We start from the raw sequence: 24,005 nt of genomic DNA on the forward strand, positions 1-24,005 counted from the left end.
TTTATACAACCTGTTTCTCAAATCCGAATTATCTAAATTCGGATTAATCCCGTAGTGTAGACATACCCTCAGACTTGCCTGTGCTTTCTTCAGTAGAAGTTCCCCAGCAAGATCTGCCCAGCTACCAGCCTCTGCCTGTAAATCCCTTCCGAAAACTCCCCTCGGCTGCGGTGCCTACAGAGCTCTGCCGGCTGACACAGGGCGGGGAGAGAGGATGAAATGTACAGACAAGGTTAGAGGGCAGCTTGGATGTTGTATTTATAGCTTCCAAGGCCAGAAGGGACCTTTGGGATCATTTGGTCCGACCCCCTGTATAACACAGGCCAGGGAACTACCCCCAAAATAATTCCTAGAGCAGAGCTCTTTAGACAAACAGCCTGCCTTGGTTTTAAAATGACCAGTAATAAGATAATCCACAGGACTAAATGGTGGTGAATCATCCATGATCTAATCGTATCCACGGGTTTATAACATGCCCATCACCGTAGTATCTAAGCAAAACCAATGCACGTGATATGTAAAGAAACCTGTACCAAGCCCTTTTCCCGCAAGTATGTTTGCACCTGCAGTAAATGGTGCCAGGATGTTTGCACCACACGCCAGTCTGGGTGCACGTACTTCACTCTCTAAATGCTACAGTACGTGCCCACAGTTAAAAGGTGCCCACCAACATCGGAGGGTGGCCCTGAAAAGCTGTGCCCATATCAGAGGACTCTACTCATGCAAGTGGCTCCATTGAGGGCTGGAGGATCAGACTAGGGTGACCAGATGTCCCGATTTTATAGGGACCGTCCTGATCTTTGGTGCTTTTTCTGATATAGGCGCCTATTACCCCCCACCCTCTGTCTCGATTTTTCACACTTGCTGTCTGGCAGGGCCGGCTTTAGGCCAATTCCACCAATTCCCCCGAATCGGGCCCCGCGCCTAAGAGGGCCCCGCGCCCAGTGGCAGGGCCGCCCAGAGTGGGGGGCAAGTGGCCGAGAATTCCTTCCCTGGCTAGAGGCGCCTTTTTAATTTTTACTCACCCGGCGGCGCTCCGGGTCTTTGGCGGCACTTTGGCGGCGGGTCCTTCAGTGCCGCTGAAGACCCGGAGCGAGTGAAGGACCCACTGCCAAAGACTCAGAGCGCCGCCCAGTGAGTACAAGCCCTGCATGTTTTTTTACGTGGGTTTTTTTTTTTAGTCATCCCTGCCGGGACCCCGTCAAAACTGTTCGAATTGGGCCCCACACTTCCTAAAGCCGGCCCTGCTGTCTGGTCACCCTAGATCAGACCCCTAGTCTCTGGTTACTTATTCCCAAATGTAAAGAGACTGGTTTGTAATGCAGAGGGGAGGGGCTTTGCTGGCAGTCAAGTGTGGGAAGGTTTGCCACAGCAGCCCTGCAGAAAACAAAGGGTTTGCATGACCGCTCCATGGGCTGACGGGAAGCGTAGTTCTCCCTCTCTGACAAGGTTAAAAACAATCTGTGCTGTGATCCCAGGCAGCTCCAGTACCTTCGGGGAAGGACTACAGCTCCCAGGGATGCCTTGCAGCTCGGCAGGAGTGAAAGCCTTACAATAGAAGGGGCTCTATGGGTCTAACACAGCACATGTGACCTCTGTGGTTAACTGCCTTATTCCTCAGCATCCTCAGTTTGTCAGCGTTTGCTTTAAAAAAAAAAAAAAAAAAAAACTTAGAGTCCTGCCTGCAGATCTCCCCCTTTCTCTTTTCTCTAATCTCTCAGTGCCTTTCCTGGTAACTGCTGAAATCAGACCAGAGCCCCTCTGCGCTGGCAGCCATTAAGAGAGAAAAACCAGGATCTCTAAATACTGATTGATAAAAAAGACCAGATCTGGAGTCCTCCTTATCTGCTGAGTTCCAGCCCAGACAGCCCATCTACACCCGGTGCATCCCAGCCCCAGAGGGGAATGGCTGAGGAGATCTCCGCTCAGGTAGGACATTTACCCTGGACATCGTGTTTGCAGATCAATTATAAACACCCCGAAGAACCTGTCAGGAAGCAGACTGCGATCTCAGTTACGCTGGTGTAAATCCAGAGCAGCTCCACTCAATTAAGTGGAGTGGCTCCAGATTTACACGGAGAGCAGAATGTGTCTCTGTGTCCTGATAAAAAGAACAGGAGTACTTGTGGCACCTTAGAGACTAACAAATTTGTGTCCTGATACTCAGCCTGGCTGCAGCTCGGGTGACCAGACAGCAAGTGGAAAAATCGGGACAGAGATGAGGGGTGATAGGCGCCTGTATAAGACAAAGCCCTGAATATAGGGACTGTCCCTATAAAATCGGGACATCTGGTCACCCTAGCTGCAGCCTGCAGGTTTCTAAGTCCACAGGTGGAGACTTGGATTTTGTTCTACTGGAGCAGTGTCTAATGAAAGGGTAAAATGCCTCTCTCTGCTGGGGCTCCGTTATCAAGTCATAGATTCCCAGGCCAGGCGGGACCGTTCATTGTAATCAATTCCTCTGACCTCCTGTGTAATACAGGCCAGAGAACGGACCCCAAATAATTCCTGGAGCAGAGCTCTTAGACCAGCGCTGCCTAGGAGCAGGGAATAGACACATTCGCGCTGCCCCCATCTGCCCTACACAGCAAAGCGGTGCCGGGCTGTCATATCTGAGGGGTCTGTCCTGCAGCACCACATCTCTCTATAGAGCCGGGGAGGTGTTGTAGCTGTCAGCAGGTGCATGTTCCATTTGAAAACGTGGCCTGAGATGGCTGAGAAGTGCACGCGGGCTGAAGAACCTCATTTTAGAGATGGCTCATGGAAGGGGATTATCTAGAGTCTTAGCCCAGGTCTACACCAGTGCGGGGGTCGACCTAAGATACACGTAGCTGAAGTTGGCGTATCTTAGGTCGACTTACCTGGCCGTGAGGACAGCAGCGAGTCAACCGCTGCTACTCCCCCGTCGACTCCGCTTCTGCCTCTCGTGATCTGGAGTTCCAGAGTCCACAGGGAGCGCGATCGGGGATCGATTTTATCGCATCTACACTAGACGCGATAAATCGACCCCCAATAGATCGATCACCGCCGATCCGGCAGGTAGTGAAGACCTGCCCTTAGACTGGAGCACAGGTTAGAGGCTGAACCAGGACTAGCGGGTTATATTCAGCAGCACGGAGCCCGGCCGTTCTTGTGGGATTTCATCTCCAAACAGCAGAGACCTCACGAGAGCAGCTGCTCTCAAGGCTTGTGCCACATGAGGCCAAAATCACGTGAGAACAGGTTTCCGCTTTAGCCAGGACAGGAAAATAAGACCTTGCCAGGTTTAGAATCCAACTAGAGTCTGTATCAGCCCCTCCGCTTTGGAAGGGGTTTGGATCGTAGGCTCTGCAGTGTTAATAGCTGTTGTGCTGGGGAAGAGAATTAGAAAAATAACCCATGGGTATGGTCACCTAAATGTGTAACTGCTCTGCACAAGCTGGGCATGTTCTGTGGAGGAGCTGAAAGTAACAATCCGTGCAGACAAACCATTCCTCGGCAAGGCAGCGCCATATATTGGAGATAACCAGCGCTGTATTTGCACCCACAAGACACGCCATATGCCTGTAGCTAGTTGAAGGGCAAATGGCAGTTTTCAGGAAGGTACGTGCCGCACAAGGGTTCCAGAACCGAGCAGTCTCACAATCCCGTTATAAACCCTCCGGTTCCCGGAATTTGTTCCCCTGCTTCCCACTTAACACGCTGTTAATCCCCGCGCGCGCGCACACACACACAGAGCAGCTTTTAACCTCACACCGATACCATAGCCCTTCCCGTTCCAGGAGGGCACTGAGCGGGTCGCTGTTTGTGTTTCAGAGCCTGGTAACGTTTGAGGATGTCAGTGTCTATTTCTCCCCGGAGGAATGGGAGATTTTGGAAGAGTGGCAGCGGGTGCTTTACCGGGATGTCATGAGGGACAACTATGAGCTTCTGATCTCAATGGGTAAAAATCAACAATCGTTTTGCCTTTGCTTTCGGATAGCCTGATTCTGGGCATGTCTGGGGTGACTTCAGTTTATCAGTTTGGACCACATTTTTAAGGGTTTGATTTCAATGAGTTAGGCCCGTAGGTGCTTTTGAAATCCCACTAGGTGCCGATCTGCATCTTTAAGCATCTGGATATCTTTAAACATCTGGCCCTTTCTCTTTCTCCACCATGGTGACGCTGGGGGCCTGATTCTGAGCTCAGTTATGCTAATGTAAATCTGGAGTAACTCCAGTGAGGTCCATGGAGACTCACCACTGTAAACGTGGGTTAAGTGAGAGCAGAATCGTGCTCCGTGAATGGAAACAAGGCAGTAACATGCCTCTGCTCTGACCCACTCATCTGGAAATGGGGGTGAACAGTGAAATGGCAAAGTTTGCAGATGATACAAAATGATTCAAGACAGTGAAGTTCAAAGCAGACTGCGAAGCACTACAAAGGGACCTCACAAAGCTGGGTGACAACAGGGCAACAACATGGCAGATGAAATTCAACCTTGACAGGTGCAAAGTAACACACACTGGGAAAAAATAATCCCGACTACACATTTATAATGATGGGTTCTCAATTAGCTGTCACCACTTAGAGAGATTTTGGAGTCTCCATGGATAGTTCAGCTCAATGTGCAGCAATGGTCTAAAAGGCTAACAGATTCATGACCTATGAAGGAAGGCTGAAAGAATTGGGTTTGTTTAGTTTGGAAAAGAGAAGACTGAGAGGGGACATGATAGCAGTTTTCAGGTATCTAAAAGGGTGTCATAAGGAGGAGGGAGAAAACTTGTTCACCTTAGCCTCTAAGGATAGAACAAGAAGCAATGGGTTTAAACTGCAGCAAGGGAGGTCTAGGTTGGACATTAGGAAAAAGTTCGTAACTGTCAGGGTGGTTAAACACTGGAATAAATTGCCTAGGGAGGTTGTGGAATCTCCGTCTCTGGAGATATTTAAGAGTAGGTTAGATAAATGTCTATCAGGGATGGTCTAGACAGTATTTGGTCCTGCCATGCGGGCAGGGACTGGACTCTATGATCTCTTGAGGTCCCTTCCAGTTCTAGAATCTATGAATCTATGAATTGTTAGGGACTATTCGGAAAGGAATAGAAAATAAGGCAGAACATTTCACATACCATTATGTAAGTGCCTGGTGCGCCCACACCTGCTATACTGTGACCAATTCTGGTCGCCCCATCTCAGAAAGGACACAGGGGAACTGGAAAAGGTTCAGAGAAGGGCAACAAAGATGATCAAGGGTATGGAACAGCTTCCATATGAGGAGAGACTAAAAAGATTAGGGCTGTCGTCTTAGAAAAGAGACGACTCGTGGGGATATGATAGAGGTCTATAAAATCATGACTGGTGTGGAAAAAAGTGTTATTTGCCCTTTCCCACACTACAAAAACCAGGGATCACCCAATAAAATTAATAGGCAGCAGGTTTAATACAACCAAGAAGTACTTTTTCACATAATGCACAATTAACCTGTGGAACTCATTGCCAGGGGATGTTGTGAAGGCCAAAAGTATAACTGGGTTAAAAAAAGAATTAGATAAGTTCATGGAGGACAGGTCATAGAATCATAGAATATCAGAGTTGGAAGGGACTCAGGAGGTCATCTAGTCCAACCCCCTGCTCAAAGCAGGACCAACTCCCAACTAAATCATCCCAGCCAGGGCTTTGTCAAGGTCCATCAATGGCTGTTAGCCAGGATGGGCACGGATGCCAAACCATGCTCTGAAGTGTCCCTATCCTCTGTTTGCCAGAAGATGGGTGGATTACTCCAGCTGCCCTCTTCTTTACAGTTCCCTGAAGTTCTGGGGAGCCATTGTCAAAATTTGTTAGTCTCTAAGGTGCCACAAGTACTCCTGTTCTTCTTATTGTCAGAAGACAGGATACTGGACTAGAGGGACCGTTGGTTTGACCCAGTGTGGCCGCTCTTATGTTCTTAACTACTGACTTGTGGCTTATCCCTCCTCAATACATTTTTATGAAAAATGCCCTCCTAGTTGGTTTGTTTTGCAACTTTTTTTCTGCAAATCATCATCGCTCTAGGTGATGCATGCAGTAGAAATGCCTAGTCATTCATTCATTCATTCATGCATTTATTCCAGTGCTCGCTCTCCTGGGGCAGCCAACAAACTCACCACCGTCCACCTGAACAAATATTCTCTTAAATATTCCTCTGCATTGCTGTAGAGCGGAGGTACTCTTGCTTTGTGGCTGCACCCCTTCTCCACAGGACTCACATAACAGCCCGCCCCCAAACTCCCGCCCAACTGGGGCAAAAGTAACTCACCGAGCGGAGCAGGGGGCTCACCCGAGATCGGGGCAGGACCTGGCTGGCTACGTCTCCAGAGAAGCCCACGGCAGCACAGTGCAGGAGTAGACCAGGGCACCGTGTGCTTCCTCCCCCCTGCCCACAGCCTCTAGCTCCTGCAGCCTCCGGAGGGTTTCAAATACATGGTGCTGGGGCCGGTCAGGCATGTGGGCCAGGCAGGACAGCCGCGGGGACAGTGCGCAAGGAGTTCCCAGCAGTCCGGAGGGGGAGGAAGAGGAGAGCAGCAGGCTGCTGCCTGGATGGGGTGGGGCTGCACTCCCCCTCCCAGCCCGAGTGCTGGGGGCTTCCTGCGTGTTATTTTTCCACATTTAAAATCCAGGGTCCTGAGCTGTCAGACATTTCGGACCAGGCGTGGTGCGTACTCCCTGGAAAGCAGTGGAATGACTCATGGCAGTAAGCGCTACTCCCTGGAGTAAGTTGTTTGCAAGAGGAAACCCTTACACACACACAGTGCTTACGTTCGGAGCTAGCGTAGCAGCCACAGCTCCACTGGCGCCAGGTGTAGCAGAGTGCGGCCGGGCCCCTTGGCTCCTGCCTCTGCTGGGTCCACAAAGTCACTCGGCGACCCTGGGGTTAGTAACCGCTGGTGCCGTTTATTTGCAGGCTTGTTCCCACCACCGTTTCACCATGTACAGTTGGCCCGTCACCATCTGCGGGCAGGAGGGAATCGCCACCTCGCTGCTTCCATTCCCTGTCTTTTCTCTTCCTTCCCCTGAGGCTTTTATACAGCCCCAGGGTAATTGGGCGGCAGCTGTCTCTGCTTCCCCAGATAGGGCCAGGTTATCTCCAGCCAGCTCTCATGTATTCCCCTAAACGGGAGCTGGCGTGACAGAGGGTGTAGGCCCTGCCGGCCCTTTGCCCAGCGCCCTGTCACACCAGGGGGGTTATAATCACTCGCATCAGGGGTAACTGTCCCTTATTCCCACACACACTGTGACTGGGACAATTCTCAGTGGAACCCAGAAGTAGAACATTCAAAGTAACAGAGGGGCAGAGGGGTGGGTGGTGATGTGGGGTCCTACAGGGCAATGTACCGTGAGGGAGACAATACCAGGGATTAAAAGCCCCTGTTTATTCTCAGAGCAGGTACAGCCTGGACTGCAGCATTGCCAGATCCCCACCACCACCCCTACCCATCTGCACCAGTTTAGAGCGGGTCATTGTTAGGTGAGCCCCTTAGACACCCCGCTTAGGACCTAGCAAAGACTCAGTTTCTCACTGTAAAAGCCAGGTCACCTGGCTGCGGCTAGCCCTAGAGGGACTAGCACAATTTAAATACACCCCCTTTTTTCTCAGTCTAGGCCCTAAGGGGGAGAGGGGAGTCACGTCTCCAGCGCCCACTCATTCCTTGGCCTCTCTCATGAGATGGGTAGGGGTTGCTGACGAGCATTCGCTGTGATGGTGGGTTTTATAATAGGGGCACCACTAGGTACCGGAAAGAGACGCTCCAGCCCACCCACACAGCGGCGTCTGTGCACCACTGTCCCAGGCCACGTTCACACTAGTGACCTGGCAGGCATGTTGCCCAGCGCCAGACAGTCCCCCTATGTGGGGCCACTGTATTCCCACGCCATGGATCACGTTGCCAGCCAGGCTTGGCTGATGGCGAGTAGGTCCCAGTCTGCGGCAGTCCAGGTGAGAACCCCCTCCCCGTTGAGTCCCATAGCCACGTGAGGCCTGGAAGGGGATGGCGCCATCTCACCCGCTTCTCTTCCTGGTGAGAGGGGTGGGGAGGCCCAGGAGCTGCAGACAGCACCCACCCAGACTCCTGGTTTCCCTCCGATTTAGGGCACTGTCTCCCAAGTGGTTGCCATGGCACTAGCTGTCTAGGGTATCGGCCCTGAAGGATGCGGGGCAGCGCGATGGATACCCCTATGCTACGTAGAGGGCTGTATCTCTGTGTCCAATCGGGGGTGGGGAGGGAGGGCAGCCCGCTAAGCCGGCTCTCTGTGGTGGGAGAGCTGGGCGGGGTGGAGAGGCACGTTAGGCCTGGTCTCTGTGTCCCAGGAGGGCAGCCCCAGCTGGAGGGACGCCCCTGGGGGATGAGAAGGACTGGGCCGAGTGGAGAGATGCTCCCTCAGTGGGATGGGGGGGACACACCCAAAGCGGGGGACCCTCCTGAGGGGCAGGGAAACCCACCCTTGGGAGGGAGTAGGAAGAGTGGGGCTTGCAGAAGCAGGACCCTCCCTGGGAGGGGAGTTTTCACCTTGCCAGGGGGCACATTCACTAGGAGGAGGGGACCTTGTCACGGGGCCACAGAAGACTCTGAAGCCTGGGAGATGCAAAAGGAAACTAACTGGGTCTGCCTTGCGCTCTCAGCAGGTCATTCTGTTATGAAACGTGACCTCCCGCCACGGACCGAGCGAGGGGAGGAGCCGCCACGTTCCAGGGAATGGAGCGACGCAGAGGAAAAGGGGACTCCGCAAAGCTGCTTCTCAGGTGAGGGATCAGACCTGCTCCAGAAACGCTCAGGTGTAGGCCCAGCCGGCCCTAGCCAGCGGAAATGGGCTCACAGCTTGCTAGGGTGGAGTTTCATTTAAACACGAAGCTTTGAGGACTGCTCCACCGGTTCTTTCTTGGCGGATGCAGACAGGCAGAGAAGGAATGAAGCCAACATTCTACAAGCGCTTCAGGTTACAGGGTGTCTCTTCCGAGCGTCAGGTTTTTACCTCTTAGTCGTCACATCTTGGTGGGCTGAGCTCTCAAATGCCATTCAAAGATTTTGTTCACTTAGAGCTTATTGAATTTTTTGCTACAAAATTAGCACCTCGTTGGTTAATCTCGCTCTCAAATCCATCCTCCGTTTCTTCAAATGGTTCGTTATTCTCTGGGCAGTGGGGGCCTGTCATTTTCAGGCTGTTTGCCAACTGTCTGTTTCGATGATTTCTATTCATTATTAGTGCTTCTTATAGTGCTGTGTGGTTGGGCAAATTAAGACGCATGATATTGTGTGTGCTTCCTGACTGGGAGAATTGCAAATAAGAAATCAAGAATAGCATATGATTAAGATCACACGTTCTGGTACAGATTTTCCTACTCAATCTTTTCTGTGAAAATGTTTGGAATTTAGGATAATTTTTACAATACAGCAGAATCTCAGAATTACGAACACCAGAGTTACGAACTGACCAGTCAACCACACCCCGCATATGGAACCAGAAGTACACAATCAGGCAGCAGCAGAGACATAAAAAACCCCCCACCAAAGATCGTACAGTCATGTGTTAAACGTAAACTACTAAAAAAATAAAGGGAACGTTTAAAAGAAAAGATTTGACAAGGCAAGGAAACTGTTTCTGTGCTTGTTTGGTTAAATTAAGATGGTTAAAAGCAGCATTTTTCTTCTGCATAGTAAAGTTTCAAAGCTGCATTCAGTCAATGTTCAGTTGTAAACTTTTGAAAGAACAACCCCAGTGCTCTGTTCAGAGTCACGAACATTTCAGTTACGAACAGCCTGCATTCCCGAGGGGTGCGTAACGCCGAGGTTCTGCTGTATGTGACCGTCATCTTAATCTTCATAGGTAAACAGTGGTATGACCCTATGGCTCATTGCAAACTGATGTGACCTGACAGCATTTTTTTTTAATCTATATTTCATACATGCCACCTAGTATTAACATAGTAAAGACGATCATGTGATCTGTAACCCGCAAATTCTAATCAATCATGGAAAGAATGGAAGCAGCATGTATAGTGAGAGTAAGGTCTCCTGAGTTGTGTTCCCAGCTTTCTGTCACTAACCTATTGTGTGACCTCTTGATCTCACTGTGCCTCAGTGAGCCACTCTGTAAAACGGGTATGATACCAGCACTGCTTACCTACCTATCTCACAGCATGGGTTTGGGGGACTAGATAATGCCTGTAAAATGCTTTGAGATCCTAACACAGAGGCAACATCCTGTTGGCATGATGACTTCCTACAAAAGTTCCAAATCTTTTAAACCTTGTAACTGTAGACATGGAGGTGGTACAAGGGGCCTATGACCAGTGCTGCTGTGAGACACACCTTCATGGGGTTACACTGGAAATCAGAAAGAGTTGATATTAGAAGTTTTACCTTCCCTTGCAATAATATTCTGAACTCTCGTCTCTGTGTTGTAGATGATGAGAACTTTACTATAAAATCAGAACCACCTGACCCCTTACCAGAGAGATCAGAAGAGAATCTCTCCATGTCTCCAGACTGGAGAAACACCTACAAGATCCAGCGCAAACCACAAAGGCAACAGATGTACCATGCAGGAGCCAAGCATGAGAAGGTAACTATAAAATTAGAGCCAAGTGAGTCCCCATCAGAAAAGTCTGAAGAAGATCTTTCCACGTCTTCAGACATCTACAGGATCCAGTGCAAACCAGAAAGGCAGCAGATGAACCCCACCGGAGCAGAGAATGAGAATCTTACTGTGAAACTAGACTCACCTGAACTATCACCTGAACAGTCCAAATACACTGTTCTTGAGTCTTCAGATTGGGACAGCACCTTCAGGATCCCTTGCAAATCAGGAAGGCAGCCGGTGAGCCCCATTGAAGTGACCCATGAGACCTCCGCTATAAAACGGGAGGCACCGGACGGATCATCAGAAACAAGCCCAGAGAATGTGACCGTGAATTCAGACTGGGGGAATGTCTGCAGGATCCCGTGCAAATCACAAAGGCAGCCGAGAAGCACTCTAGGGGCTGAGGCTGAACAATCCAGCTTTGGCAACATAGAGAATTTTGCACTTTTCCAAGAACACCTGAAGAGAGAAATGCCATACGTGTGCCTGGAATACGAAGACAACTTTGCGGATCAGGTTGGCCTGGAACCACACCAGGGAAAGCTCCCACTGGAGGCTCCATTTAACTGGACTGGTTGTGGCAGCGGCTTTGGGCCGATGTCCCTTCTCATGACTCATGAGAAAACCCACATGGGAATGAGGCCGTACATCTGCACGGAATGCAAGAAGGGCTTCAATCACAAACAAGACCTGATACGGCATTACCGTATCCACACGGGAGAGAGACCCTATCAGTGCACTGAATGCGGGAAAAGCTTCGTCCAGAAAACGCACCTTATAACGCACTTCCGAATCCACACGGGCGAGAGGCCGTTTCCATGTACCGAGTGCGGGAAAAACTTCAGGAAGAAAACCCACCTGATGCGGCACCAGAGGACTCACTCGGGAACCCGGCTGTTTCCCTGCTCTGTCTGCCAGAGGAACTTCAGCCACAAGCAAGATCTCGCCAGGCACCAGCAGATCCACACAGGGGAACGGCCGTTCACGTGCACCGAGTGTGGGAAGAACTTCGGCTGGAAGAAGAATCTCATCACCCACCAGCGTATCCACACGGGGGAGCGGCCCTTCAGCTGCGCCAAGTGTGGGAAGAGCTTCAGCTGGAAGAAATATCTCATCACGCATCAGAAGACCCATGAGGAGAAGAGACTGTACAACTGCCCTCACTGTGACAGGAGCTTCTGCCAGAAATCCGTGCTCACCACGCACCAGAAGACGCACCTCGAAAGGCGATCCTACACCTGCGCCGTTTGCCAGAGGAGCTTCGGCCACAAGCAGGACCTCATAAGGCACCACCGGATCCACACCGGAGAGAGACCATTCGCCTGCAGCGAATGTGGGAAGAGCTTCAGCCAGAAGACTCACCTGGTGACCCACTTCCGGATCCACACCGGCGAGAGGCCGTTCCTGTGCAGCGAATGCGGGAAAGGGTTCAGCAAGAAAACCCACCTGATGAGGCACCAGCAAATCCACACAGGGGAGCGGCCCTTCAGCTGCACCCAGTGCGACAAAGGCTTCAGCTGCAAGAAGAACCTCCTCACCCACCAGCTGATCCACTCCGGGGACGTGATCCTCTACGCCTGCGCCGAGTGCGAGAAGAGCTTCACCTGGAAGAAGAACCTCATCACCCACCAGAAGATCCACGCGGGGAAGAAGCCGTTCGTCTGCACCGAGTGCGGGAAGAGCTTCAGCCAGAAAACCCACCTGAACACCCACCAGCGCATCCACACCGGAGAGCGGCCCTTCCCCTGCGCCCAATGCGGCAAGGCCTTCAGCCAGAAGTCCATCCTCATCACCCACCAGAAGACCCACCTGGGCAGCCGGCCCTACGCCTGCACGGAGTGCGAGAAGAGATTCAGCCACAAGCAGGACCTGAAGCGACACCTGAGGATCCACACAGGAGAGAGGCCCTACGCGTGCACCGCGTGCGGCAAGAGCTTCAACCAGAGGACGCACCTCATCACGCACTACAGGATCCACACCGGGGAGAGGCCCTTCCCCTGCGACCTCTGTGGGAAGCGCTTCAGCAAGAAAACACACCTCATGAGGCACCAGAGAGTGCACGCCACGGTAAAGCCGCACATGCGCAGACTCAACGTGGGGGCCATCTCCATGGGGAGCCAGATTTCGGTCTCGGTTGGAAGTCCTATCTCGCTTGGGGATGCGCTGAAGGAGGAGACCATATACGTTTACCAGCTGTGAAAGACGAGCAACGCTAGGCGCCTGCCCAACGGAGCTGAGCAAGGAAGGTGCACAGAAGCAGCTTCTTGTAAAATAACCACTCAGAATCCAGATGGGACTGAATGTGAGAAAAGCTTCACAGCGGGGCCACGTGCCCGGACCCAGTACGTAGCAGCAGGTCCAGTCTAACCATCCAGCTCCCGTTCCCACCAGCAAATACGCACGGAGCAGAATCCACGTCTATTTATCAGGCTGAGGTCTGCAGAGAAACGTTAGAGCACCCAGGGACCAGCCTAGCGCTGGGACCCTAGAGGAAAGGTTCGTCTCCTCTCGAAGGTTCATTAGTGGCCTCTCACAAAGAACATGCTTTGGCCCAAATTTGCAGCCAGTTGCCTTAGTTGCACCTGCAGAAGTTGAATGCATCTGTCTGTGCCCCGAAAAGTGCATCAGCCTATACAAGATGAGCAACCGCATGCACAAAGCATGTTTGGGGTGCACACAAACACTATGTGCTCCCAATATTTGCCAGCACAGTTACAGAGTCCCCTGGGAAACACGCCCCTTTGTGTCCTGGGTGTAAGAACGTCCATCACAACGGGACATTTTAACGGTCACAAGACAGTCCACATAGCCATTCACGGGAATCTACGGGGAGGAATAGAAGCTTCACTACTAGGTCCTGCTTCAGTCTGCTCTGCAGATCTGAACCAGGAGAGCAAAGACAGGCTTGCAATGAATGTGTGAAAAGCTCCTATCGATGTTTATATGTAAATCTCCAATGGGATCATCGCAGGAATCAACAAACCACAAAGACTGCACTCAATTGTACAGTAACCCCTGAACACGTGAGAAATGGGGGGACACAGTGACCGGTGTGTAGAACGGTTTCAAAAGAAGAGGAGTAAAGGAATAGCCAAGATACCCTGTTATCTCCTCTGTCAGCCACTCCCCCTGCACCCCGTCTCCGCAGGGTGGCAGAGGGCACTGAACGTACGTTGGCAGGAAGCCGTAGTGGGAAAGAGTTTTAACAGAACCATCATTTCTCCTTCTTGAACTGCTCCTGGAAACACTGGCGTGTATTTCAGTGGAGCATCAGCACGTGCTGCAGTGACCGAACCAGGGGCTTTCCGTTCAGCCAGGGGGAATGTCTACCCAGCTCTTCTCTCGTTCGGCTCGCACATCCGCAGGGGAGATTCAGAACTGGGTGCACCAGGAGAATCTGCACCGTCTGCTTCCCCACAGGGACCCAGGGCTGTTACTGCAGGTGTCGGCTCTAGCTGCCAAACCGAGCGTGCTGAGTATCAGACACGCTCCCCCAGTCTAGCCAGGACACACTAACAGGGCTTAAATCTGACCAGAGCAGAGCTCCGGGAAATATTTCCAAGCCCCAGCGCCACCCTGCGGCGTGGAGCCCCCGCCCGCCATATGGGACTGAAGCCCTGAGCCCCGGCGCGCCCCTTTCCCACACCCCTGGTGCAGCCGAATCCCAGAGCCCATCACCCCGCCACAGGGCAGAAGCCCCGAGCTCACCCCGCCAGCCCAGCGGCTGGAGCCCTGAGCCTCCCCTCCAGCCCACTGGGCCCTGGAGTTTTTATAGCATGGTGGGGGAGGGCGTGGGGGGCTCCGGGAAATAATCTATGAGAAGTTAAGTTCTGCCCACTAATACTACAGCCTCTGCAACAGGGGAGAGCAGAGACTTTGGTGCCTAACCTACAGCACGACGACTTGTTCATCCACAGAAGCAGAGAATGATCTAAAGTCGCATTCAGTGTCCTGCATAAAGTACAGGTCCATTGGCGTGACAGTGATGGTACGACTGATGTTACTGCACTTACCTCTCCCGGGCGGTCTAGGGGCCAGAGTCTGAGCTGTCCAGCGTCTAGGGGCTTGTCTCTTCTCCCCCCATCGCTGTAGTATTTGAATCCCTCCAAGTAAAACCAACCCCCCTTTTGCCGCCATTGGAGGGGTTTAAGAGCAGGTTGGACAAACACCTGTCAGGGATGGTCTAGATAATACTTAGTCCTGCTGTGAGTGCCGGGGACTGGACTAGGTGACCTCTCGAGGTCCCTCCCAGTCCTGTGATTCTATTTCTTTCTTCCAAGAAGCAAGTTTGGTGGACACACACACACACCGTGGAGTAAATAAAGAACATGGATTTAATTTTGTGCAAAGGTAATATACATGGGGAAAAGTGACTGTAGAGCAGGGGTGCTCAAACTGGGGGTTGGGACCCCTTGGAGTCATGAGGTTATTATGTGGGGGGGTCATAGAATATCAGGGATGGAAGGGACCTCAGGGAGTCATCTAGTCCAACCCCCTGCTCAAAGCAAGATGAATCCCCAACTTTTTTTTTTTTTTTTTTAATCCCAGATCCCTAAATGGCCCACTCAAGGATTGAACTCATAACCCTGGGTTTAGGAGGTCAATGCTCAAACCACTGAGCTATTCCTCCCCCATCTTGTGTCAGAGGCTGACTTTCAATAGATCGCAGCGAGGTAGCTGCTCTGCTACGCACGAAACCCTGACCCAGAATCAAGTCGTCTACGAATGATTTAGCACCAGGTTCCCCACGAACATGCGGTGCGCAACGGGTGAGAGGCGGCTCCCTTCTGTCCGCACTCCGGTCCCGACACGAATGGCTCTCCTCACCGAGCCCTACCCCCCGGAGGGGGGGGCCGGCTATCCGGGGCCAACCGAGGCTCCACGGCGCTGCCGTATCGTTACGTTTAGGGGCGTTCAGTCATAATCCCACAGATGGTCGCTTCGCCCCATTGGCTCCTCAGCCAAGCACATACACCAAATGTCTGAACCTGCGGTTCCTCTCGTACGGAGCAGGATTACTATTGCAACAACACATCATCAGTAGGGTAAAACTAACCTGCCAGCCTCCACCCAAACCCCGCTTTGATCCAGCATTTATAATGGTGTTAAATAGATTTAAAAGTGTTTTGAATTGATAAGGGGGGGTGGCTCTCAGACACTCGCTGTGTGATAGGGTTACCCAGTACAAACGTTTGAGACCCACAGCTGTGGAGCACCAGTGAGCTCAGCAAATACCTGCCTTGGTTTCTAAAGGCGGCGCCGAGTGAAAAGGCAGGAAATCCCCTTCTGTTCCTACCTGTTGTAACAGTCACCGACGAGCTTCACGTACCACGCTGAACCTGCAGCACCAGGGGCTGGAATTTGCTGCTCATTGTAATTGGAGCGAATTTGATCTGGACCCCACTGAGGTCAGTGCGCTCTTCCCCCCCCCCCCCCCCCGAGCATACACTCACTGTCACGGAGTATTGGGGGACTCAGGGCCCTGCACCCCCGGCTTCCTGCGATTCACCATGACTCTCAGCCAGCCAGTAAAGCAGAAGGTTTATTTGGATGACAGGAATACAGTCCAAGACAGGTCTTGCAGGCACAGACAACAGGGACCCCCTCAGTTAGGTCCAGCTTGGGGTCCCAGGGCATCCCAGCCCACCCCCCTTTGGGGGGTCAGAGCCATCTCTGCCTCCCAGCCATCTCTCCAGCCTGCTTCCAGCCCTCTGCTTCCCTTCAGCGACCCCTCCCACACCTTTGTTCAGTTTCCCGGGCCCCGGAGTCACCTGGCCTCCAACCCCTTCCTGGGTTCTCATGTTACAAGCTCAGGTATTCGCCTTCGGGCAGACTCCCATCCCCCGATGCAGACCATCCTAGTCACACTCCCCTGTCAGCATTCACACACCCCAGCAAGAACAGTCCCAGTTCGTCACATCTCTCCCCCCTCCGAGACCGAACTGAGCAGGGTCACTTTAGCCAGTGACCTGGGGAAGTTCGAACCTACCCCCGTTCCCATGGATGCCCCCGCATCCCTCCCATTCCTTGGTGGGAATTACACCAGGCCCCTCCAGTTTCACGCCCCCCCTTAGGTCGGGGGTGCTTGATGGCACTCGCAGTTCGCATGTGGGAAGGTTTATGCAGCCTGTGCCCTTTTTCCACCCCCATACCTCTGGGGCTCCAACTGGGCTGTGGTCTTCTCCCAGCGCTCCAGTCTGGAGGTCTGTGCTTTGGGCTCTCTTGGTTTAGAGCCGCCCTTTTAACCTTGGCCACCCTCCGGAAAGGCTCCTCTATGCTGGGCAAGGGTCCTAAAGCTGTTTTCCCCTTGTCCCAGGCCTTCCTCCCCCTCTGACAGGGGTCACAGGATCCGCAGTACTGTCAGACAGTAACAAAGACCCCAGGCCAGTAAAAGCTCCGTAGCAGCCTCTGCTGGGTACGCCAGGTTCCCTGGTGCCCTGAGAGGGGAATGTCATGGGCCCGGCACAGCAGCTGGCGGCGATACTTCTGGGGTACCACCAGTTGCCTCCTGATCCCCCCTGACTCCATTTTCCCTGGGGGAGCCCATTCTCGGTACAGGAACCCCTTCTCCCACAGGAACCTTTTCCGGCCACCTCGTCCCATGGTCTGTACCGCATTGAGGTCGGCCAGGTCCCTTATCTTCCGCAAGGAGGGATCTCTCTGCAACTCGGCCTGGAACTCAGCAGCTGGGACAGGGATGGCCACCTGCTCTTTCTCGCCCGCTGGGTCTGAAGCTGCAGCCTCCCTGAGCCGTGTCCCTGGGCGCTCCCTCCCCACCAGGTTAGGGTCCTGCGCCTCAGGCAAGGCACCCCCCCCAAGGCCAGGGCGCAGTGCCCCTCACCGGCTCTGACTGCGGGTCACAACCAGTGCCTTTTGGGGGTTGCTTGGCCAGTTCTCCAGGTCCCCCCCCATCAATACCTCAGTGGGCAAATACGGGTGTACCCCCACATCCCTGGGGCCCTCCTTGGCCCCCCACTTCAGGTGTACCCTTGCCACGGGCACTTTGACTGGTGTTCCGCCCACCCCGTCAGGGTCAGGTAGGTGTTGGGCATCACCTGATCTGGGGCCACCACCTCGGGCCGGGCCAGCGTCACCTCTGCGCCCGTATCCCAGTATCCATTGACCTTCCTCCCATCCACCTCCAGGGGAACAAGGTACTCTCTCCGGAGGGACAGCCCCGCGCCCACCGTATAAACCAAAAACCCTGAGTCCGGAGCATCCAGCCCCCTAGAGGAGCTGGCCTGGGGCCCTTCTCTCTCTTGAGCAGTTGATAAGCTGCCAGCCCCTCTTGCGTGAGAAGCCTGCCCCTCGTCCGTCTGGGCCTCTACCAAGTTAACCCTGTGCGGGTTCGGTCTGCTCAGTCTGTCCCTGAGCCTGGGGCACTGGGCCCGTATGTGGCCTTTTTGGCCACAGTGGTAGCAGCCCATGTCCCATGGGTCCCCCCGGGTGGGTCGGATGGTCCTGACGCCGGATGTTCCCCTCTGATGGGGTTTTTCTGTATTTTCCCACGGGGATGTCCCATGGTGACTCTCTCTCTGCGTTGTGGTGGGACTGTTCCTTTGGGACTCCTCCCTTCTATCTCCTGACCGGCTCTTTACAAACTCATCGGCCAGCCGGCCTGCATGTCGCGGGTTCTCTGGCTTTCTGTCCACCAACCACAGCCTCAGGTCGGATGGGCACCGCTCATACAGTTGCTCCAGTACCAGCAGTTTGACCAGGTCCTCCTTCGTCTGGGCCCCATCAGCCCACTTGCTGGCGTATCCTTCCATGCGGACGGCTAGTTGCAGATATGAGATCTCAGGGGTTTTATCCTGACTCCGGAACCTTTCCCGGTACATCTCAGGAGTCAGCCCAAACTCACATAGCAGGGCCTTTTTGAATAGTTCGTAGTCCCCTTTCTCTGCCTCTTCCAGTTGGCGGTACAATGCCACGGCTTTGGGGTCCAGTAAGGGGGTAAGGACCCGGAGTCTGTCCGCGGGATCAACCCGGTGCAGCTCGCAGGCCGTCTCAAAGGCCTCCAGGAAGTCATCCATGTCCTCCCCCTCCTTGCGTGGGGCCAGGATGCACTTATCAAAGCTCCGTGCAGTCCTGGGTCCCCCCTCACTCACCGCAGCCGGGGGTTCGCTGCCCTTCAATCTCGCCAGTTCCAGGTCATGCTGACGCTGTCTCTCATTCTCCTCCCGTTCATGCTGATGCTGTCTCTCTTCACGCTGATGCTGTCTCTCTTTCTCCTCCCGTTCATGCTGACGCTGTCTCTCTTTCTCCTCCCGTTCATGCTGTCTCTGTTGTTCACGATCTTCCAGCTCTCTCAGTTTTAGCTCTTTCTCCCATTCCAGCCAATTCCGCTCCCCGGATGCCGAACGTCGCCGGGAGGGTCCCCTGCTGGCCGGGGGGGCCACGGCGCCTTCGGTATTTGCTGGGCTCCTCCCCACCCTTCCCCTAGGCATAGGAAGGAGGGGTCTCGGGAAGCCCTCAGCAGCCGGCTGACCACTCCCAGCTGGGACAGACACTGGTGCCTGCGCTGCATTTGCCAGGCTGCTTCCCTGAGACACAGGGATCAGTTCATTCGCGCAATCTTCCGCCTCCAGCCGGGCAATGAGCTGTGCTTTGGTGAGCCTCCCAATGCACAGCCCCCTCTGCTTGCACAGCTCCACCAGGTCGCTCTTAAGCCGCTTGGCATACATCTTCCTGCTGGCCACTCACCGGCCTGTGTGCTCACAGCTCCCCACAGTTCCCAGGGGGCCCCCTAGTGTGCCAGCCCTTCTCGAGGTCACATCCTCTCTGCCAGGGTCGAGCTGCAGACTCCTCCGCCCCTGGGACCACTCGCTGCGATCCCCCCGGGGGACCCGGTTACTGCAAAAGTCCTTCTCGCTGGTCACACACTCCCAGGGGTAATAACCGTCTCTCTCTCACTCTTCTTCAGCACGCCTGGTCCCCGTCAATCCCCCTTCGTTTTACTGCTCCCCAGTCACTTACTGCAGGAAGCGCCGTCCACGGGGTGCAGTAGATCCCACCGCTGCCACCAGTTGTCATGGAGTATTGGGGGACTCAGGGCCCTGCACCCCCGGCTTCCTGCGATTCACCATGACTCTCAGCCAGCCAGTAAAGCAGAAGGTTTATTTGGATGACAGGAATACAGTCCAAGACAGGTCTTGCAGGCACAGACAACAGGGCCCCCCTCAGTTAGGTCCAGCTTGGGGTCCCAGGGCATCCCAGCCCACCCCCCTTTGGGGGGTCAGAGCCATCTCTGCCTCCCAGCCATTTCTCCAGCCTGCTTCCAGCCCTCATGTTACAAGCTCAGGTATGTTCCCTCGGGCAGACTCCCATCCCCCGATGCAGACCATCCTAGTCACACTCCCCTGTCAGCATTCACACACCCCAGCAAGAACAGTCCCAGTTCGTCACACTCACACCATGGCACACCGGTCTGGGGGGGTGACAGCCTGTGACAGGAGCCATCACGGCCTCGGGGGCAAATAAACACATTGTGAAATGAGCCAAGTCCCCAGACAGCTCAGGGGGTGGGGTGGGGGAAACGGATTTATTCTGTATGTTGTACACCAGTCTTGAATTAAACTTTCCAGAATCTGTTAAAATAACATTACGAGCAAACACACGTCGTTAGGAGTCCTGGGTGATCGGCTGCCCCTTTGTGTCTGGCTCTGAACCTCAGGCCACCAGTGACTTAATTCCCTCGGCCTCGCTCCCTATGCGGCACTTCCTAGGGGCAGGGCCACCCTCGCAACACTGCCGCGGTCCAGCTGCCCCGTCTCAGTGGAGAGACACCAGCTCTGCCGCCGGGCGGGGGTCTCTGCCTGACAGGCGGCAGCTCGGGCCATGGGAGAACTCGCGCACTCTGCACCTGGGGTGAGCTCCGTTTAACTGCACTGTACAGGGGGTGGATTTTCACCCCCCTGAGCGACGCAGTTACACTGGCCTCCTGTCCTCGTGCAGACCAGGCCTTAGATTTAAGCTCTTCAGGGCAGGACCCACCGGTTTGCTACGTCTGGCCAGGGCCCAGCACAAGAAGGCCCTGTCTCTAGTTACTATCACAAGATAAATGATGAACAATGAAGTAGGCATGAGACAGGCACACGAGGTGTCAGTGACCCCCGGATATGGTCTAACAGCACAAGACCAAGCCCCAGAAGCAGCCATGTCAGGCCTTACCGCTGGCTTAGCGCGTGGGGCTGCTACCGTGAGGTCAGTTTCACTTTAATGCTCTGAATGGAGGCACGGTTCTGTCCTAAAGCCAGCCGGTGCAAGGGAAGACAGTCTGACGGTTTTATTCCGATATATTTTGAACCCCAGAATGATTGTGTCCCATTGATTGCTCTCAGTCCACCAGGTTTCTGTGATGCCTATTCTATCAATATCCTCCTTTAGCACGGGGCACTCTAGTTTCCATTTGATTGGAAAGGCAACTGACCATCAGCCAAACAATGAAGCTGGCCCCACACTCAAGGTGGTCTCAAGCCCACAGCAAAGCCACACTAACAGCAGAGAAGCAGGGTTGTTTCTGTCACGGGCTCTCCGGTGTGACGTGTAACAAAGCACGTGCAAAGCGCTCAGAGGGAGATGAGGTTTTCCAGAGGACAGCGGCTCCTGGCGTAACAGAGCTTTGAACTGATCATCGTTCTCTCCTGCGCTCCATTCCTAATGAAACCTGGCAAGCAGGCGCTCAGCCCAGGCAGGAGGTTTGTCACAGTAACAAAACGATCGGGTTGAAGTTGTGAATTATAGGAACTGCAAATCACAGGAAGCCACCAAACTAGGCTGTTGTAGTTAGGATGACCAGGGTTTGAAAACAAGCTGCGGCCAATCTATGCCCCGCAGTGTGACCGGCTTGTTTGGAACAAGCAACAGAGTCCTGTGGCACCTTTAAGACTAACAGATGTATTGGAGCATAAGCTTTCGTGGGTAAATACCCACTTCGTCAGATGCTTGTAATGGAAATTTCAGAGGTAGGTATAAATATGCTGGCAAGAATCAGTCTAGAGATAACGAGGTTAGTTCAATCAGGGAGGGTGAAGTGCTCTGCCAGCAGTTGAGGTGTGAACACCAAGGGAGGAGAAACTGCTTCTGTAGTTGGCTAGCCATTCACAGTCTTTGTTTAATCCTGATCTGATGGTGTCAAATTTGCAAATGAATTGGAGCTCAGCAGTTTCTCTTTGGAGTCTGGTCCTGAAGTTTTTTTGCTGTAAGATGGCTACCTTTACATCTGCTATTGTGTGGCCAGGGAGGTTGAAGTTTTTCTCCTACAGGTTTTTGTGTATTGCCATTCCTGATATCTGACTTGTGTCCATTTATCCAGACTAACACGACTACCCCGTTGATACTTGTTTGGAACAGTTTGCGAATGCCTGAGCAAGATTAGAAATGAGTCCACAAAGGGAGGAGTTTTTATCCTGGGAGCCTGGCTGATGAGTTGGGGGGTGGGGTCCAGTGTACGTGCAGCTACTCAGGGGCCCAGGACACTTTCCCAGAGCCCCTTGGACATGCTGGGTGGGGATTCCCGAGGGCTCTGAGAACCCAGAGTTACAAACACCGGAATCACAATCTGACCGGTCAACCCCACCCCGCATTTGGAACCAGAAGTTCACAATCAGGCAGCAGCAGAGACACACGCAAAAAGCAAATACAGCACAGTGCTGTTTAAAATCAAGGCAAAGTTTAAAAAAGATTTGACAAGGTCAGGAAACTGTTTCTGGGCTTGTTTCATTTAAATCAAGATGGTTAAAAGCAGCATTTGTCTTCTGCACAGTAAAGTTTCAAAGCTGCATTCAGTCAATGTTCAGTTGTCAACTTTTGAAAGAACAACCCCAGTGTTCTGTTCAGAGTTACGTACAACCTGCACCCCCGAGGGGTGCGTAACTCTGAGGCTCTGCTGTAAAATGACTCTGAGGCTAACCCAGGGCAGCGGAAGCACATGGGACCCACGATTAGCGCCGGGGGCTAGCAGGCTCAATGGATTCTATTAGCCTCGGACAAACCCGTCTCTGCTGGCTTTACTTTGTCCAAGCAGCGGCTCCGTGGCTCTCACTCACCCGTGCAGACGTTTTTCGGCATTTCCTTCTCTGTGGAGTCCCTTTGATGCAGGGAGCCCAGCTCCTCCCTCCTCTCCATCCTCGGTATTGGGCTGCTGGGTTCACAGGCTGGAGGTCCTGGCCAGCAGGGAAAAGGTCATTCAAACGGTGGGAAGAGGCTGCCCTGGCTGGGGACAGAGGGCCCCAGAAGCAGCAGCACGGGGGTGAGCCTGCTGGGGTCAGGCCGGCAACTGTTTGGTTCCAGAAGGAGCCAACACGAGTGACCCAGCATCCGCCCAAGTGGGTGGAGAGCAGTAATGGAACGATACCCCCCACACACACACAGCCTCTGCTCCGCTCCCTCTCACGCCCCCGCTGCTCTGAAATGACCCCCCCAGCTCAGCCCCTCCCACCGCCACACCTATTTTTATGAATGACTTGGATAATGGAGTGGGGAGGATGCTTATAAAATCTGTGCCTGGCACCTAGCAGGGAGGGGTCACAAGCACTTTGCAGGACAGGATTAGAAATCAACGACCTCGACACATTGGAGAACTGGCTGAAATCCACAAGCTGAAACTCAGTAAAGACAAGTGCAAAGTGCTACACGGAGGAAGGAAAAATGAAAAGCCACAGCTACAAAGTGGGGAATAAATGGCTTAGTGGAAGCGCTGCGAAGAGGAGCTGGGGGTTACGGTGGATCACGAATTGACTACCTCATGCAATGGCTACAAAGACTCATCTCCGAGCAGGGCGTATTAACAGGGGTGTCGGTACGACACAGGCAGTATTTGTCCCACGCTTCAGGCCTCAGCCGGAGAATGTGTCCAGCTCTGAGTGCTACAGTTTAAGAAGGATGTGGACAAATCAGAGACTCCACAGGACAGCAACAAACATGATAAAAGAAAAACTGACCTATTAGGAAAGGTTAAAAAACCTCGAGAAAAGACGACCGCGGGGGTTGGGGCCCGGAAACCAGTCTTCAAATATGTAAGAGGCTGTTCTGAAGAGGAGGGGGATCAATTGTTCTCCACGTCCACTGCAGGTAGGACAAGAAGTAACAGGTTTAATCTGCAGCAAGGGAGGTTTAGGTTCGACATCAGGAGAAATGTTCTAACTCGCAGGGGAGCTCAGCTCTGGACCCGGCTCCAAGGGAGGTTGTGGGATCCCCGTCACTGGAGGTTTTAAAGAACAATTTGGACCAACACCTGCTGGGGATGGTCAGAGAATACTTGTTCCTGCTCACTGTGTGTGTGTGTGGGGGGGGGTTGGATGAGATGACCTCTTGAGGTCCCTTCCAACCCCACATTTCTGTGATTCACAGGGGACAATCCGAAGCAGACCATGGGCACGGTTTGCTCTTCAGAACTTGCCCTGAGTCCCAGGAGGCCAAGCTGTCTGGGTGC

The 24,005-nt window shown here is 53.3% G+C and overlaps 1 protein-coding gene across 3 annotated transcripts; it reads left to right on the top strand.

Moving 5' to 3' along the window:
• Positions 1–1,668: 1,668 nt before the first annotated feature.
• LOC128830927 (oocyte zinc finger protein XlCOF6-like) lies at positions 1,669–14,899 on the top strand. Of its 3 annotated transcripts, none has more exons than XM_054016858.1 (4): positions 1,669–1,929; positions 3,796–3,922; positions 8,616–8,735; positions 10,398–14,899. In XM_054016858.1, the coding sequence occupies exons 1-4, from the start codon at positions 1,906–1,908 to the stop codon at positions 12,770–12,772; spliced, it is 2,646 nt and encodes an 881-aa protein (XP_053872833.1). In that variant the 5' UTR covers positions 1,669–1,905; the 3' UTR covers positions 12,773–14,899. The 3 variants fall into 3 exon arrangements, with proteins under 3 accessions (XP_053872833.1, XP_053872834.1, XP_053872835.1); XM_054016859.1 differs by having other exon boundaries at positions 8,619–8,735; XM_054016860.1 differs by lacking the exon at positions 1,669–1,929 and adding an exon at positions 6,616–6,708 and having other exon boundaries at positions 3,835–3,922.
• The last annotated feature ends 9,106 nt before the right edge of the window (positions 14,900–24,005 follow it).

The sequence above is a fragment of the Malaclemys terrapin genome, chromosome 2 (assembly GCF_027887155.1).
Source record: "Malaclemys terrapin pileata isolate rMalTer1 chromosome 2, rMalTer1.hap1, whole genome shotgun sequence".
Taxonomy (NCBI): Eukaryota; Metazoa; Chordata; order Testudines; family Emydidae; genus Malaclemys; species Malaclemys terrapin.

Coding starts and splice junctions, on each gene's coding strand:
- LOC128830927 (XM_054016858.1), top strand. CDS start 1,906: ATGGCTGAGGAGATCTCCGCTCAG. Junction 1,930..3,795: donor CTGAGGAGATCTCCGCTCAG/GTAGGACATTTA, acceptor TTTGTGTTTCAG/AGCCTGGTAACGTTTGAGGA. Junction 8,736..10,397: donor TCCGCAAAGCTGCTTCTCAG/GTGAGGGATCAG, acceptor TCTGTGTTGTAG/ATGATGAGAACTTTACTATA.